The sequence below is a fragment of the Podarcis liolepis genome (genome assembly GCF_965112155.1).
Source record: "Podarcis liolepis genome assembly, chromosome: 5".
NCBI classification, from domain to species: domain Eukaryota; kingdom Metazoa; phylum Chordata; class Lepidosauria; order Squamata; family Lacertidae; genus Podarcis; species Podarcis liolepis.
The window spans coordinates 53,790,522-53,805,991 of NC_139556.1; the positions used below are offsets into that span (position 1 = coordinate 53,790,522).

Sequence of the window (15,470 nt, forward strand, 5' to 3'; positions counted from 1 at the left end):
CTTATACCAGCTTAAAGTCATGGAAAATCCTGGGAATTGCTGTTTGTTCAGGGTAGTTCAGTGAGGCCAGCACTCTTAGCACCAACTACAGTTCCCTCGAATTCTCCATGACTGCTTTAAATGTATGGCGTGGATGTGACCAGAATCCCAGCAGGACTTTTGCCTGCCTAACTCTCTTTGAAATAGGCACCATATCCTCATGACATACAGGACATTTCAGATTTCTTTCATGCTTAGCAACGTGATGCTCGTCCCCTTTGTTTATTATGAGAGTGAGTATTGCTATGCAATAAAGTAGCTTCTTATTTCGCTTATTGCAGGATGTAACTGAAATACGTAGCCAGCCATTGAATATATTTTCACTTCTCACTGTTCTAAATTCTCATTTTGCAGGTGGGCTATAAGAAGGATCTAGAAAGCAGCAAAGGCCACAGTATTAACTACTGTGAGACCCCTCAGTTCAGGAATGATAGCAAGAACTCAAAATACACCAGTGATGTAAGTCCTCAGTCATTTGCATGCAGTTCTGAGAAAGCTTAATGTAGTCACTGTGGGAATCGCAGTTTGTACATATGTGAATTCAAGACAAGAACAGGAAATCTGGGTAAAAACAGGGCTGGGTGTTTGAATTTAGAAATCTTTACAGGGAAGAAAAAGTACAATTAATTTATCAGTAATCCAATCAAACAGTTATTTGTTATTTGTTTATGGTCTCATCTCTGTTTCTTGGTGGGTTCTTAACACCACCAGGTCACCTCAGACAACACTGTCTGAGTGCAAATTACAGAGCAGAATATGACCAAGTCATCTGCTTATAACTTCAGATATAGGAAGATATTTTTGTTGCCTAGTGCATTATATTTCTGCAGTTGAATTCAACACATTATCCTTTATAAACAAAAGGTGTCGGAGTAGATACATTGCGCTTCTTAGTATCATTTATTTGCTGTCCCTTTAAAATCAATGGAATTTAAGAATTAAGCTTGAAAATTAAACTTTCAGATACAGTGGGACCTCAGGTTACGTACTGTCCTCCTTACGAACGCTTCAGGTTACGAGCTGTGCTAACCCGGAAGTAGGCGAACTTTGCCCCGGGATGCGAGCGGAAGTCGTGTGCCAGCGGCACGGCAGCAGCAGGAGGCCCCATTAGCGAAAGCGTGCCTCAGGTTAAGAACAGTTTCGGGTTAAGAACAGACCTCCAGAACAAATTAAGTTCATAAACGGAGGTAGCACTGTATAGACATTTTGCACTGGATAAGGCAAAATATCCTTAAAGGGCAGAAAAAGTCAACCATGGCTACACTAAATATATACTTGATAAACAATAAAATTTAATTGCTTTCCATTTCTGTGGTATGGCACTAAAATAGGAAAGTTCTTTATGGGTGGGATTCACTATGACAAACATTCACCTGTGCAAACATATCAGTATCCTAGATGGGGCAATCCTTGCTCACCTCCTCCTGTGCGCAATTCTGTGCAGGGCTGCCCAATGGTAAGCAAGCAGGCCCTGCCTTAAGACCTTGCTATGGAAGGATTTGTTCACTGTATTTGGGACCAAGGAGGAATTTTCCTTCAGACAAATTGGGCCTGTCTGGGAGTTTTGCCTACCTCATAGCAATTGTCACAACTTGATGGGAGATAAGGCATAGGCGTGTATCCTAGTTGGACGATGTGGTCAGAACCATCGCCAGCCCAAGGAAGCAGGTTGTCCCGTTCAAGGGATCCAGGGTGGAGATGTTTCTGTTCAGACACCCAGACTGGGGCTGATGCACCATGGCTGCTGCATCCACGTGATCTTGGACACCCTGATTTGGTGTGTGTCATAGGGCAATCTGTAAGCTTGGATAACCCTGCCAAAAAATAATCAACCAGCAGATGGGTTGGTTGATTCAGGATACAAATACAATGTCTGCGCCAAAACCTGTTGCCCTCTGTAATCAACAAATTTGTGGCCCATTTAATTTATTGAAATTCTACCAGCCTTGGGGCCACTGTCTGCACCTTCACTGCCCCGGGCAGAAGTCCTTGTGTAGGACTTCCATTGAGAGGGTTCGTGAGGTGAATCCTGCCCTATGCCTTGCTCGTTTTCTTTGCAATATAAAAGAAGGGAAATTCTGGGTCTGAGAGGAGGCTTGTTTTTGTACGCAGCTCAAGTACAGAGAGCACTACCAGAACCAGAAAGGTCATTATGAAGGAGTTGGCATAGACAGACGCACAGCACATGCCATGAAGGTTGGAAGTCTGGCAAGCAACGTAAGTTGTTGTAAATGCTTCGGCAATATACTATTTTGATACGGCTTCTCATCTTAGTAGGGTCAAATGAAGGATAGCCATAGGTTTGATTACTTCTGGGGTGGCGAAAGCGTTAGCAGGAAATATGAAAATGGGAAAAAAACTGTGTTTGTAAATAATATTGAAGTATCTATACACTACCCGTGAACTTTGCGTGAATTGGACAGCATGCCTGCATTGTGTTGCTGGATCACTAGTGTAATATTACGGTTTGTAGCTTTTTACTTACACAGCAGGTAGCACAACTCTCCATAGGATTTAACTAAACAAACTTACACACACACACACACACACACACACACACACACACAATTAATGCAGATTAATTGCTGTAACGGGGACGCGGGTGGCGCTGTGGGTTAAACCACAGAGCCTAGGACTTGCCGATCAGAAGGTCAGCGGTTAGAATCCCTGCAATGGGGTGAGCTCCCGTTGCTCGGTCCCTGCTCCTGCCAACCTAGCAGTTCAAAAGCACGTCAAAGTACAAGTAGATAAATAGGTACTGCTCTGGCGAGAAGGTAAACGGCATTTCTGTGCGCTGTTCTGGTTCGCCAGAAGCAGCTTAGTCATGCTGGCCACATGACCCGGAAGCTGTATGCCGGCTCCCTCGGCCAATAAAGAGAGATGAGCGCTGCAACCCCAGAGTCGGTCACGACTGGACCTAATGGTCAGGGATCCCTTTACCTTTTACTAATTGCTATAACAGTGAGCTATGGGATTGGGCCTTAAGAGGCTTGTGTATTGTTCTGCAGCAGACTGGGCATTTTTTTGCTATTGGTTGTTAAGGTCACACAACATCTTCCAGTGCCCATGCCATTTGTCTTGGTTTACAGTGGTGCCTTGCAAGACGAAATTAATTCGTTCCGCAAGTTTTTTCTTCTTGCGAGTTTTCCGTCTTGCGAAGCATGGTTTCCCATAGGAATGCATTGAAAATCAATTAATGCGTTCCTATGGAGACCGCTTGCCAGGCTGGCGGTGCGGAGAAGGGCTTTTCTCCCCACCGCAAGCCTTCAGGACAGGTACGGGAACAGAGGGGAAGGGGCGCAGCACTTCTCTCCGCCCCACCGCCCGGCTTCGGAGCATCCTTCCAAAGCCTGGCGTGGGGAGAAGGTCTCTCCGCCCCACCGCCCGGCTTCGGAGCAGCCTTCCGAAGGCTGGCGCGGGGAGAAGGTCTCTCCGCCCCACCGCCCGGCTTCGGAGCAGCCTTCTGAAGCCTGGCGGCGTGAGGAGGGTCTCCGCCCCACCACCAGCCTTCGGAGGAGGTCCGAGGACAGTGGGGAAGACGCGCTGCACTTCCCTGCTGTCCCAGAGATTTCCCTATGGGCTTTCGTCTTGCGAAGGAAGCCCATAGGGAAATTCGTTTTGCGAAGCGCCTCCAAAACGGAAAACCCTTTCGTCTAGCGGGTTTTCCGTCTTGCGAGGCGTTCGTCTTGCGGGGCACCACTGTATTTATTATTGGTTTCACTGAGGTGCCATTTCATTATTTATTACTTTTATTTATAAAATTTACTGCACACTTTTCATTATAAAATAATCCCAAAGTAGTAGGGTCCAATAAACAATAAAACACAATAAAATCACACCATCTGTAAATAGGTGGAAGTATGCACACAGTAAAATAACCATCACAGCATGCAGTGACATAGGTTCAACTAAAATCCTAGATGAATAAATAGTTGGCATCAAAAGCTTGTAAGGTTCTGTGCCAACTGTATCTTAAGGGGAAGGGAGTTCCTGTACTGAATGATGGGTGCCTGCGTTGAGACATTGTGTACCATGTCTTGAAATGCGTTATTTGAAGCTCTGTGAGAAGCACAAAAAGTAAGCATGAAGATAAAAGCAATGTGTCACAGGTGGAAGTTAAGGTAATGTTTCTGCGGTTGGCACTGGATTAATTGTGCAGCTGAAAAAGAATCAATTAGCAGTTAAACTATGCAAATAATTTCATTTTCTTTGGCATTGACGCCACTGAATTTACTTTGTTGCTTGTGTTTAATATTAATATTACTGGGTTCCCCCCCCTTTTCTCTTGTCTGATAATTATTCAGAACAAATGACAGCTTTAAAAAAAGTTGATTCTTTTTGTTCTCCTTCTTCCAGATAGCCTATAAATCTGATTACACACACGATGATGTTGACTACAATTACCCAGCCACCCTCACTCCTTCATACCAGACAACAAGGAAGCTGATCCCTTTGAAAGATGTAAATAGCCTTCTGAATTCTCACCCTTCTGCTTGCATGGGATGGAGTACGATTTGCGGTCTGTATAAGGCAGTAATTTAATTACAGTGACAAATATAGCTGATGATAACAGCGCCCTGAAAGAAAGAGATAAAAGTTGTTTTCCAGTTGGTAGACTCATAAATTCTCAGGGCACTGGAAATGAGATATCTAACCTCCTGCATTTAGCTGTCCTAGTGTCAATCCTTTTTTGTTGTAATCCCAAAGTGATTACAGTAATCCCACAATTTGCATCCATTTAATTTATGTGCATTCAGCTTTACATATGTGACAAAAAAATTAACAAATTAAAAAAGGGGTGGAAAGGGGGCAGGGTTTCAGGAAAAATGACTTTTGCAATCCTACCCGCCATTGAACCCAATGGGTTTTGACTATGTGCAATTTTGGCTTTATGAGCAATCTCCAGAACATAACCCCTGCATAGCTTGCGGGTCTATTGAACTACTGCTTCCCATGGTGGTAGTTCTGCACTACAAAATGTATATTGCTTTTATACTAATTTAACAACCTCTCCCAAAAAAGGACTTGGACTGCAGTCTTCACCCCACCCATCTGAGAGTAAGTCCCTTTGAATTCAGAATGACTTACTTCTGAATAAGTTTTCAGACAGTTTCCCACCCAGAATCAGATTTGCTTAGATTTTGCATCTTGTGCCTTTAAAGCATGCCATGAGAAATATATTTGGGTGAAATTCCTTACACCCCCTTACTCAGGCTTCCTCAACCTCGGCCCTCTGGATGTTTTTGGTTTACAACTCCCATGATCCCTAGCTAGCAGGACCAGTGGTGAGGGATGATGGGAATTGTAGTCTCAAGACACCTGGAGGGCCGAGTTTGAGGAAGCCTGCCCTTACTGAACCACAGGTCCCAGGATTCCCTGACGATAGGAAAAGAGTCATTTTAACTCTCACTTCAAAGAGCAAAAACAAGGGATTGGTTATAGCCTTATTTCCCTCTTTCTGGTCACTTCCTATCTTTTTATGTTACACCTGACTAGAAAGAGTATCTGATGGCATGCACTAAGGCTCGATTGAAAAACATGTCTGCAAATGCCTAAGGGATCCTCATCTGTTGTGTGAGGATGAATTTCACATAGGACAAAACAGGCTTTGCAGGTTTTGCCTTTTTAACCTTATTGATTATCTGTAGACCACTGATGCTACATATTTCCGATGTTTACTTTATTCCACTGGGAACAGGATCAATACTAAGGCTATAGCTACATCACAGATGTAAACTGGAGAACAGCCATTACTTTTATTATATCTGGGCACTGAAGCTTAGGAAACCATTGTGCCAAATAAGCTGCATGCCATTTCAAACCTTGGTCCATTTAGCTCAGCACTGGGAATGCCAGGGATTGAACCTTTTGCATGTTCTACCACTTAGCATTTCACATAACTCCAAATTTATTTAGAAGGTTAAAAAATACCCTCTACACATTCTAAATTACACTAAGAATTCAAAGGTAAGTTAAGAGGAGATTTTATGGGGTCAACAGCTCAATCATGTGCTTTGCTCTGCTAGCAGAGCAGTCCACGCAAGAGTGGCGTTGTATTAGATATGTAAAGAAAAATGTTACGTGTATAGCTTTCAAGTAACAGCCCCTGCACCTCAAGTTCAGCCAAGCCCTGGTATATGGCAGTTTGAGTGACAAAGTGCCAGACAGCAGGATGACCATGCAGAGAGCTGTAGAGATTTCCTTTATAAACTAGAATTCTGTAGAGGAGAAGATTTCAGAGGTGCAGCGTTGACACTTGAGGATCTATAAAGTGGCATCTGTTGAAATGTCCTGTTCTACACAAGTGGTTTTCATAGCCACAGTTCCTTTTCCACAAAACAAAAACAATGGTTTATTACTAGAGAGTCCTGCCCTTCTTTCCACCATGTACAGCCAGCCCAAATTTCATTGTTTCATCCATTTAAAACAAAACAAAACAAAATGTGGAATATCAATAGGAAATTGCATTGAACACTCCAGATCATCTGCTGATGTGAGAACTGGACATCAAAACAGAAACAGTGAATTCATTGTTTCAGTTATACTGATCATATTAGATAAGTTATACATTTTTTAATGGAAAATATGTAAGAATGGACTCCATAGCATCAAATAAAATTTGGATGCCACATCCCCCCTCTTTTTTTTTTTTTAAAAAAAAAGAGAAGGTGGGGGGAAAACCTCTCACTAAATCAACTACTTTAAAGTAGCATACAATTTGCATTTTAGTGAGAAGGTAATTAACTAGGGCAAATATTAATTAAAGCCTGCCGAGAATAATAATTGTATCCTGTAGTGTAACATGGAGGTCTTTGGGAAGAATAGGCTTAAAGGGAAACCTCACCATGACATTTTATCTTGCATAATGTGGATTTAATATACTGCTTTGTATGGGTTCGTATTGTTACTGCTGCCTTCATATATTAGCAAGTTAGTGGGCTCTGACCTTATCAGTCGCTCACTTTGAAATAACGTTTTTGCCTTATTAAGATTTTTCACGACACTCTGCATATATAGCTTCTTCTATTTAATGATTTCCCTTTATATTTTTAAATATTTAAAACCACAATTTAACACAATTGATAAGGCTAACCAATGAAAAATGCTGGCAAATAAAAGTGAGCAAGAGACAGAAAGAAAGCTGTTAATTTTATATAAATACCACACCAATGAAATTGCACTGTAGTTAAAAAAACCAAAACCCCACAAGATTTCTGCTTTTGGTTAGCTGCTATGAATATTCTAGATAACGATATATTTGCCATTTGTAGTAAAAGCTACCTTGAGAATTGCTTTACTAAACCTTTTGTGGTAGTCATAATGTGTTTCTCCATTTTTTAATTTAGGTAAACTATAAGCAAAGTATAGACAAGCTGAAATACAGCTCTGTTACCAGCACACCTCAGATTGTTCAAGCGAAAATCAATGCTCAGCAGCTTAGTGATGTAAGTCCTATTTCCATTGTACCCCAACGCATGAGAAGTATTACATAAATAAGAAGGTATCTTGCAGTTGTCCCGTGGATAACATTTTGCAAGTAAAAGGCATTCTGGAGAGTCAGTTTCAGAGCCCCCTTAAGAAGTATTGCAGCCTCACATTTAGGCAGATTTATTAATTATTATTATTATTCAGACATTTCTTGGGGGGGGGGGAAGCTAGGGAGTAGTCATAGTCATTCTTCGTATAATTCCAGATTTTATTTCCTAACGACTTTTTAAGAATAGCTTTTAACAATTAACACTCCTCTTGCCGTTAAATATCATTGTATTTGACATGTTGAATATGCTTTCGATTGTTTGGCAGCTGAACTACCGAGCCCAGTATGAGAAAACCAAAACACAATATACTTTGCCACAGGATGTCCCACAGTTAGTCAAGGCCAAAGCCAATGCGGAATTATACAGTGAGGTAAGGGAACCTACAAATATCCATTTGCATAATATACCCAAAGATGTGATTTTCATTAGAAACATAAGTCACATGCTACGCTAGCTGATTTTATAGTTTGTTGAGCGAATTGCCTGCTAGTTTTTTTGCCTATCTTTATTCACATTAATGACTTACTACTATATTTCCTTCCCTCAGATTAAGTATAAAGAAGGCTGGCAGAAAAGCAGGGGCCACGGCTTTGAAATGAATTTGGATTCCATGTCTTTGCTCGCTGCCAAAGCTTCAGGGGATCTTGCCAGTGATGTAGGTTATACGTATTTATCTGGGGCATATTACTAAGAGACGTCTAAAATAATATAGAGAAATGAAAACATGTTGAGTTGGGGCTTTAAGATGGAAATTTCCTTAAAAAATAATCTGTCACAAACTCTGATAAACTAATGGAGAAATGTAATAACATTCTAGTTATCTGACATACCTTAGTGTTTGAAAGTGGCTCTTTAAATTGCCTAAAACCTAAAATAAATAGTTATAAAGTGAATATATTTCCAGATTGGAAAATTTGACCTGCTGCTTGAAATATCTTAATGGGCCAGTGATGCTTTCATCCTCAAGGGCCAAAAGAATGGATGGCATCCATTGTTGCAAGAGCAGACTTTCAATCACCCAATGGAATTTCCCTTTCCTCATCTCAGCCTTGCCTCCCTAGTCTGCTATGGATAGCTGTTCAGACCTGCTGAGCAGATTTGGAGTACACAGGTGGCTGCAAGGAGGAGAAGAGGAAGGGAAAGTCCTGTTGCATGAAAAGAAATGTGTTGTCCTTGAGGAGGGCCACATATGTAAGTCACCCATTTTCTTTTCCTCCATTTTACAATATTTTCAAACAGTGTCATTCTGTACAGTCGTACCTTGGTTGTCGAACACCTTGGTACTTGGACGTTTTGGCTCCTGAACGCTTCAAATCCGGAAAAGAGTGTTTTTTGGAAGCCAAATGTCCAACGCAGCTTCCGATTGAGTGCAGGAAGCTCCTGCAGCCAATCAAAAGCCGTGGCTTAGTTTTCGAACAGTTCCGGGAGTCGAACAGACCTCCCAGAATGGATTAAGTTTGACAACCAAGGTACTACTGTAGTCTGCTTTATTTATTTCACTTATATTTACTTTTAAGACTATATTTCTAGACATTGTTACTACCTATATATTTATACAAGATTAACTTATCTTCCTTTGCAGTTATTTGAAGAATCTAACATTTCCCAGCGTAATCTCTCAATTTCTTTCCACGTTAGTTTAGTTGTTCCTTTTGAGCCCCCCCTTTTTTGCTATAGTTTAAAATGCAACAGAAAGTGTATTACTTGGCAGACAAACTGGATGAGATTTGAGCAGTTGGCTTTCCATTTTTGTCAGTAGAAAATTTAAGGGGAACAGGTTCTTCTTTAAAGAGTACTTTTAAAAGAAAGATACAGTTTGGGTGGCATTTATCTGTCTTTTCAGTAAATGTTGCCTATTTTCTCCACAGATTAAATACAAAGAAGAATATGAGAAAACGAAAGGAAAAGCAATGGCAACCAAAGATTCAAGACTTATTCACTCTTTACAAGTAGCCAAAATGAGCAGTGAGGTAAATGGCTTCCCATTACTATTTTAAATTTTGTTTTTAATGATGAAACTCCTACTCTCATTATTACCTTGGGATTTATATATCCTTCACTGCACATAGTAAAAAAACCCAACCTCTTCCTGTTGGATCTGGTAAGAGGGTGGTTGCACAAAACTCATAGTTATGTGAGCAGAAGCATGTCACAGACTCATTAAAAACTCTCCCCTTCCAGGCCCCTCTAGTTCCCCCCCTTCTTTTCCTGACCATCTGGACCATCGCTTGCCATGGTTATTGCCAATAAAGAACTCAAAAAGAAAAATGAGTCCTTCAATGCTTCAAAGCTTTTACAGTTTATTGTTGTAACAGAAAATAATAAACGTACTCTTAAAAATGGTTCACCTTAATCAGGGTTTGCAAAACTAACCATGGTTAGCACCAACAGAGATGTAATGTTGCACTGTGGTTAACAGTTGTGAATAGATACACACAGATGAGTGGAGAGGGAGAAGGTGCATGCGGTCACTTTGCACTCCTAATCTCTTGTGCATGTTCAGAAAATTGATAATGTTGGTTCTGCACCAGGCCCTAGGTAAAGGTAAAGGTAAAGGTAAAGGGACCCCTGACCATTAGGTCCAGTCATGACCGCCTCTGGGGTTGCGGCGCTCATCTCACTTTATTGGCCGAGGGAGCCGGTGTACAGCTTCTGGGTCATGTGGCCAGCATGACTAAGCCGCTTCTGGTGAACCAGAGCAGCACACGGAAATGCCGTTTACCTTCCCGCTGGAGCGGTACCTATTTATCTACTTGCACTTTGACATGCATTCGAACTGCTAGGTTGGCAGGAGCAGGGACCGAGCCACGGGAGCTCACCCCGTCGTGGGGATTCGAACTGCTGACCTTCTGATCGGCAAGTCCTAGGCTCTGTGGTTTAACCCACAGCGCCACCCGTGTCCATGCACCAGGCCCTAGTTCCAAGAAATACTGCATTGAAATCTTTGTTAAAAATAAATAAGGCTTGCTATTCTGTGCCTATAATCTGAGATTATATACATAAGATCATTATGTTGTTAACTTTAATGTAAAGTGAACACCGACACATTTTTGTGTGTGGAGATAACGCATAAAACATTTTACATGCTATATACATAATGATAATCAATGATAAATGTATGTTAAGTGATGCTGAGAAACAGTGAGCCGCTACAGGCATCTGAAAGAAGCATTCACATCCAGGGCATAAAGGTTGGATAAGAACTTCAGTCTTTTCAAGCCTCAATCAGGGAAGCATGAATCTGTACACAGCAATTATATTCTAAAGAGTAAGACTGTTGGATATATAGTAGAGATGGTTGCTATTATTCTCCTGCTGTTTTTACCTATACTCTTTTTGTAAAATGTTGAATGCAATTTTTTGATATTCACTAGATTGCATATAAAAAAGAATCTGAGAAGAATAAAGCTCATTTCCACTTACCAATGGACATGATAAACTTGGAACATGCCAAGAGGGCCCAGACTCTGGCTAGTGACCTTGACTATAGGAAGAAATTTCATGAATATACGGTGGTTCCAGAAGACCTAAAGACACAGTGGGCCAAAAAAGCCTATGGACTACAGAGTGAGGTAGGAGCAAAGGTCGAAAGCTGATGATGACAGTGGTGTTACCAGAATTTATTGACTGCAAGGGTAGCCAATGTGGTGCCTTCCAGATGTTGCTGTTAGCCCCAGGGGCAGGGATGAAGGAAATTGTAGTCCAAGAACATCTGGAGGGCAACTTGTTCACTACTATTGTTTCCGAGTAGCTCAACTCTTTGTCATTACAAGCCAGATATTATATTGAACCAATCCATGGGTCTCATATGGGAATGCAGATAACTCAAGTGTCAAATTCAATCCAATTTAAATGTTGTCCAATAGAAGATATTAATGTTCAGTGGAAAGACTTTGCAGGAAGATAGCTTTAAGCAGAACACTAAAGCTTGCTATCAGTATTTGTGTGAAATAGAATTTGTGGGTAATACCAAAGGTTATAAGTTAAAGACTTGTCACCCATGGCTGGCAAATTCTTTTTTTAAAATAATATTTTATTAGGTTTTATCAATAGGAAAGTTTAGAGAACACAAAAGACAAATGCATAACAAATAAAAAATACAAAAGCACAAAAATACAAAATTACAAACATTAAGCACAAAAAGAAGAAAAAACACATATAAAAGAAAAACAAAGTTTCTCTCTTAATCTCTCCACTTTAAATTAACTTATTTTCCTGACTTCCTCACATCTCCCATTTTTGTATCCCTTTTAAATTTAGTTCAGCAAATTCATGATCTATTAGTTTGTCCATTTGTTAATCCCCTTATACTTTTTACCTTGTTGCTAGAGCTCCTTGAATTCATTTCAATGTCATCAACATTCAAAAATTTTACAATATTTCTGCAAATAAATTTTAAATTTCCTCCAATCTTCTTCCACCGACTCTTCTCCCTGGTCTCGGATTCTGCCAGTCATTTCCACCCATGGCTGGCAAATTCATGTCTTTTTGTGATACAACTAAATCTACCTACCTGCCATAGGAGCCAACTCCTGGTGGTCAAGGTCCATTTGCCCCCCCCCCAAATAATATATTTGAGGGGGCTGGGATCCCCAAAGTAGATGGGCATTGCCATTCAAATGGAGTGCATTCATTGCGTCTTGTGGTCGATTATATGGGACGGGGCTTACCCCCCTAATATTTTATTCAAGTTGTTAGCCCTGCAGCCTGCCTACCTAATCAGTCTGTGAAATAATGAGTTTTCTTTTGTCTTCAGCTTCAGTACAAGACAGACCTTACATGGATGAAGGGAGTTGGGTGGATAGCAGACGGGAGTCTCAATATTGAGCAAGCAAAGAAAGCAGGAGAACTTATTAGTGAGGTATGTCTCTTGATTTTCCTGTTAAGTATAATAAAGTCTGGCAGGACCTTCCTGGAAGATGGAAGCAGACTGAAATATTTTGAAACTATGGCACTGTATTGTAATTGGATGGTTTATCAAGTCCCTGGAGAACTGTCATACATGCCTGTTGGGTTGAGCTTGGCTTCTTCGGTCACAAGTTCTGCTAACTTATCAAAGAAAAACAGAAATTAAAAGAAAGAAAATTAGAAGATATGTAAGAGTGAAAGGAAGGAATAGGAGCTAGTTTGGCTTATTTAAAGTTGCCAGTGATTACACTCTGATACTGTAGATCCTTGACATCAGGCTATGCAGGTATTCTGAAGTAGAGGCAGGAAGAAACAGCTCTGCTCAGATCTAATATCTTGCAAGGAAGCAAATTGACATCTACTGCTGGGGTTTGCCACATAAATACTTATTGTCAAAAATGTTGAACCCAGCCATGATCAGGTGACACAATTCTTCATTTCTGAACTGTATAAAAGGTATATCAGTTGAAAACTAACACATAGCTTGGATGCTTCTATTTCCAGCCAAGGACTTGGCATTTTGTTATTCTTTGTATGACATCATATAGAGCTGAACATAATTTTTGAAAACAACTCGTTCCTAATATGCCTCACTCTCTCCCGCATCTTGAATGTGGAATAATGAGCATCTCTTTGAAATCTTTATGCACTTTAATGAAAATAAATCAATCTCAGTCTTATTTTCAGCTGGGAACATCACAGGGCAAGAGTGGGTGTGTTTGCTCTGAGACAGGGTCTTTCCCTGCAGAAATGCCAAGTTGAGGCATGCATGTAACGCATACCCTGGAGTTGGTTGTGTGTTTGATTGATGAATTGTTAGTACAAGAGAATCACATGAAGTATGCAAAAGAATGTGCCTCTTCTTTATCAACAGACATTACTGTGAAAAGGCTGTCTTTTCCTTCCTCTTACGGTGTTTTTGACAGCAATAAATTCGGGCCTCATTCAGAAATAACATGATTTCTGTTATGTTGAGCATTTGCCACAGATGTTGAAAAGCAATGCAGTTTGTGAACTTTTCAGGGCTGCATTTTTCATGGCTTAGCTCCCAGCCGTGCTGCAGGAGCGCACGAGGAGCAAAGCAGCGATGATTTTTGCCCTGTGTACCATTGTGCTGTTTGTTGAACTATAAACCATAGTTAAGCTTGGCTCTAGTTGAAAGCAACTTGTGAAGCAGGCATTGGGGAGGGGGGACAAAAAAGAACCTGGTTCATGTTGAAACCAAATAGGTAAAATGATCGATGGGGGGGGGGGGTAATTAATCAGTGTAAAATGATAGCATAAAAGTTGGGAAACAGAATGGTTATTCCACTTTATGTACTCCACCACTGTGTTATCTGAGTAACCTTGCCTCAATTTCTGAGTTGGTTTTAACATGAAAAGATTGTGTTGTTGTTGCTAGTGCTGGGAGTAAGTGGAAGGCATAACTTGTCAATTTTTTTTTTTACCTTTGAGAAATGTGGTAATGTTATCTATACCATCTTTTTTAAAAAATGCATTTCAATTAGAAAAAGTACAGACAGAAGGCTGATGCTCTAAAGTTCACAAGTGTGGCAGACAGTTCCCAGATCAAACATGCGAAGAAAAGCCAGGAACTGCAGAGTGATGTGAGTCTCCTACTTTACCTTCTCTCCACACAGATTCTTTATCATTAAAACAGGTAATTCTTGGGGACAGGCACAACCACTGAAAAAGCAATAGGATCCAGCCACGGAAATTTGTCATTGCTTTACATAGTTTTGAGGTGTACTTCTAAGATTTTTTTGAACTCCCTGTACTTCTGCAGGTAGAAAACCTTTAAACCCAAAGGGTTATCAAGAGGCGTGCTGACCAGGTTTCAGATACTATGGTGATAAAGGCCATGTACCTAACTAGAGAGAAAAAGACTAAATTGGATCTTTTAGAACATCTGCATGGACCTCTGCGGCTGTTCTTCCTCAGTGAGGCTATTCTTTCTGTCATTAAAAATACACTGCCTGTCTTCTGTGGAACCTGGATTAGATTGTCTGCACATGGCTTCATTTTGAAATATTTCCCATTGCTTAGACTTTATTTAATAATAATAATAATAATCCAGTTTCATTCCCCTTAGACCAATGTTTTGCCTTTACACAATAAGGGAAATCAGTGTTTTATTTAATGCAGAAGTGGAGAATCTGTGGTCCTCCAAATGTTGCTGGACTACAAGTCCCATCATCCCTTATCATTGGCTGGTGCTGATGTGAGTTGTAGTCCAGCAACTTCTGGAGCACCACAGGCTCTGCACCACTGTTTGAGCAAGTATTGCTTTCACCAATACAGGTTAGCAATGTAGTGTAGCTGTATAATATAGCTTACAATCCAGTAGTTGGCACAAGTGAGGCCACGGAGCAGGGGTGGGGAATCATTGGCCCTCCAAGGACTACAACTCCCACCCTTTCTGACCATTGGTTACTATGGACTCCAACATCATCTGGAGGGCTGAGTGTTCGCTATCCCTGTCTTGGTGTTTGGGGAAATGGCAGAAGTAGGCCCCCATCCCTTCTTAACGTTCTGAACAAGATAATCTAAGTCTGTGTACACACTATTCGTTTAAAGCGCATTTGAAACACATTCTTTCTCTTAAATAATTATGTGCACTGTAGTTTATCTCTCACAGAGTTAACAATTCCCAGCAACCCTAAACAAACTGCAGTGCCCGTGTGTGTGTGTGGACTGTGCTTCACATGTGCTTTTAAGACACAACCCTCAATTTAAGCGAAACTATTGTCTAGTGAGGGTTTCAGACTGAGGTAAAAGACACAGTCAGATAGCCAGTCATTCCACAAGTGTTTTAGCACTCATGCTCTTTCATCTTTCTTTTCATTTTATTCTTTGATATCAACCATAATTGTTCAGTCTAAAACATAAATTGATTTTGAGGCAACTTTTAAAAAAAAATCATTGATGGTACAAACCATACACTAACTGGATGTAAGTATCCAGGAAGTTTACCTTTGAAAATTG

The 15,470-nt window shown here is 40.7% G+C and overlaps 1 protein-coding gene across 1 annotated transcript in view; it reads left to right on the forward strand.

Annotated features, from left to right (window-relative positions):
* NRAP (nebulin related anchoring protein) overlaps positions 1-15,470 on the forward strand; it is a 61,611-nt gene that overhangs the window by 15,430 nt on the left and 30,711 nt on the right. Inside the window, exons 12-21 of the mRNA XM_083504733.1 lie at positions 394-498; positions 2,152-2,256; positions 4,396-4,500; positions 7,386-7,484; positions 7,843-7,947; positions 8,125-8,232; positions 9,446-9,547; positions 10,952-11,149; positions 12,334-12,438; positions 13,994-14,092. Coding sequence (XP_083360859.1) covers positions 394-498; positions 2,152-2,256; positions 4,396-4,500; positions 7,386-7,484; positions 7,843-7,947; positions 8,125-8,232; positions 9,446-9,547; positions 10,952-11,149; positions 12,334-12,438; positions 13,994-14,092 — 1,131 coding nt within the window. The remainder of the gene's footprint in view (positions 1-393; positions 499-2,151; positions 2,257-4,395; positions 4,501-7,385; positions 7,485-7,842; positions 7,948-8,124; positions 8,233-9,445; positions 9,548-10,951; positions 11,150-12,333; positions 12,439-13,993; positions 14,093-15,470) is intronic.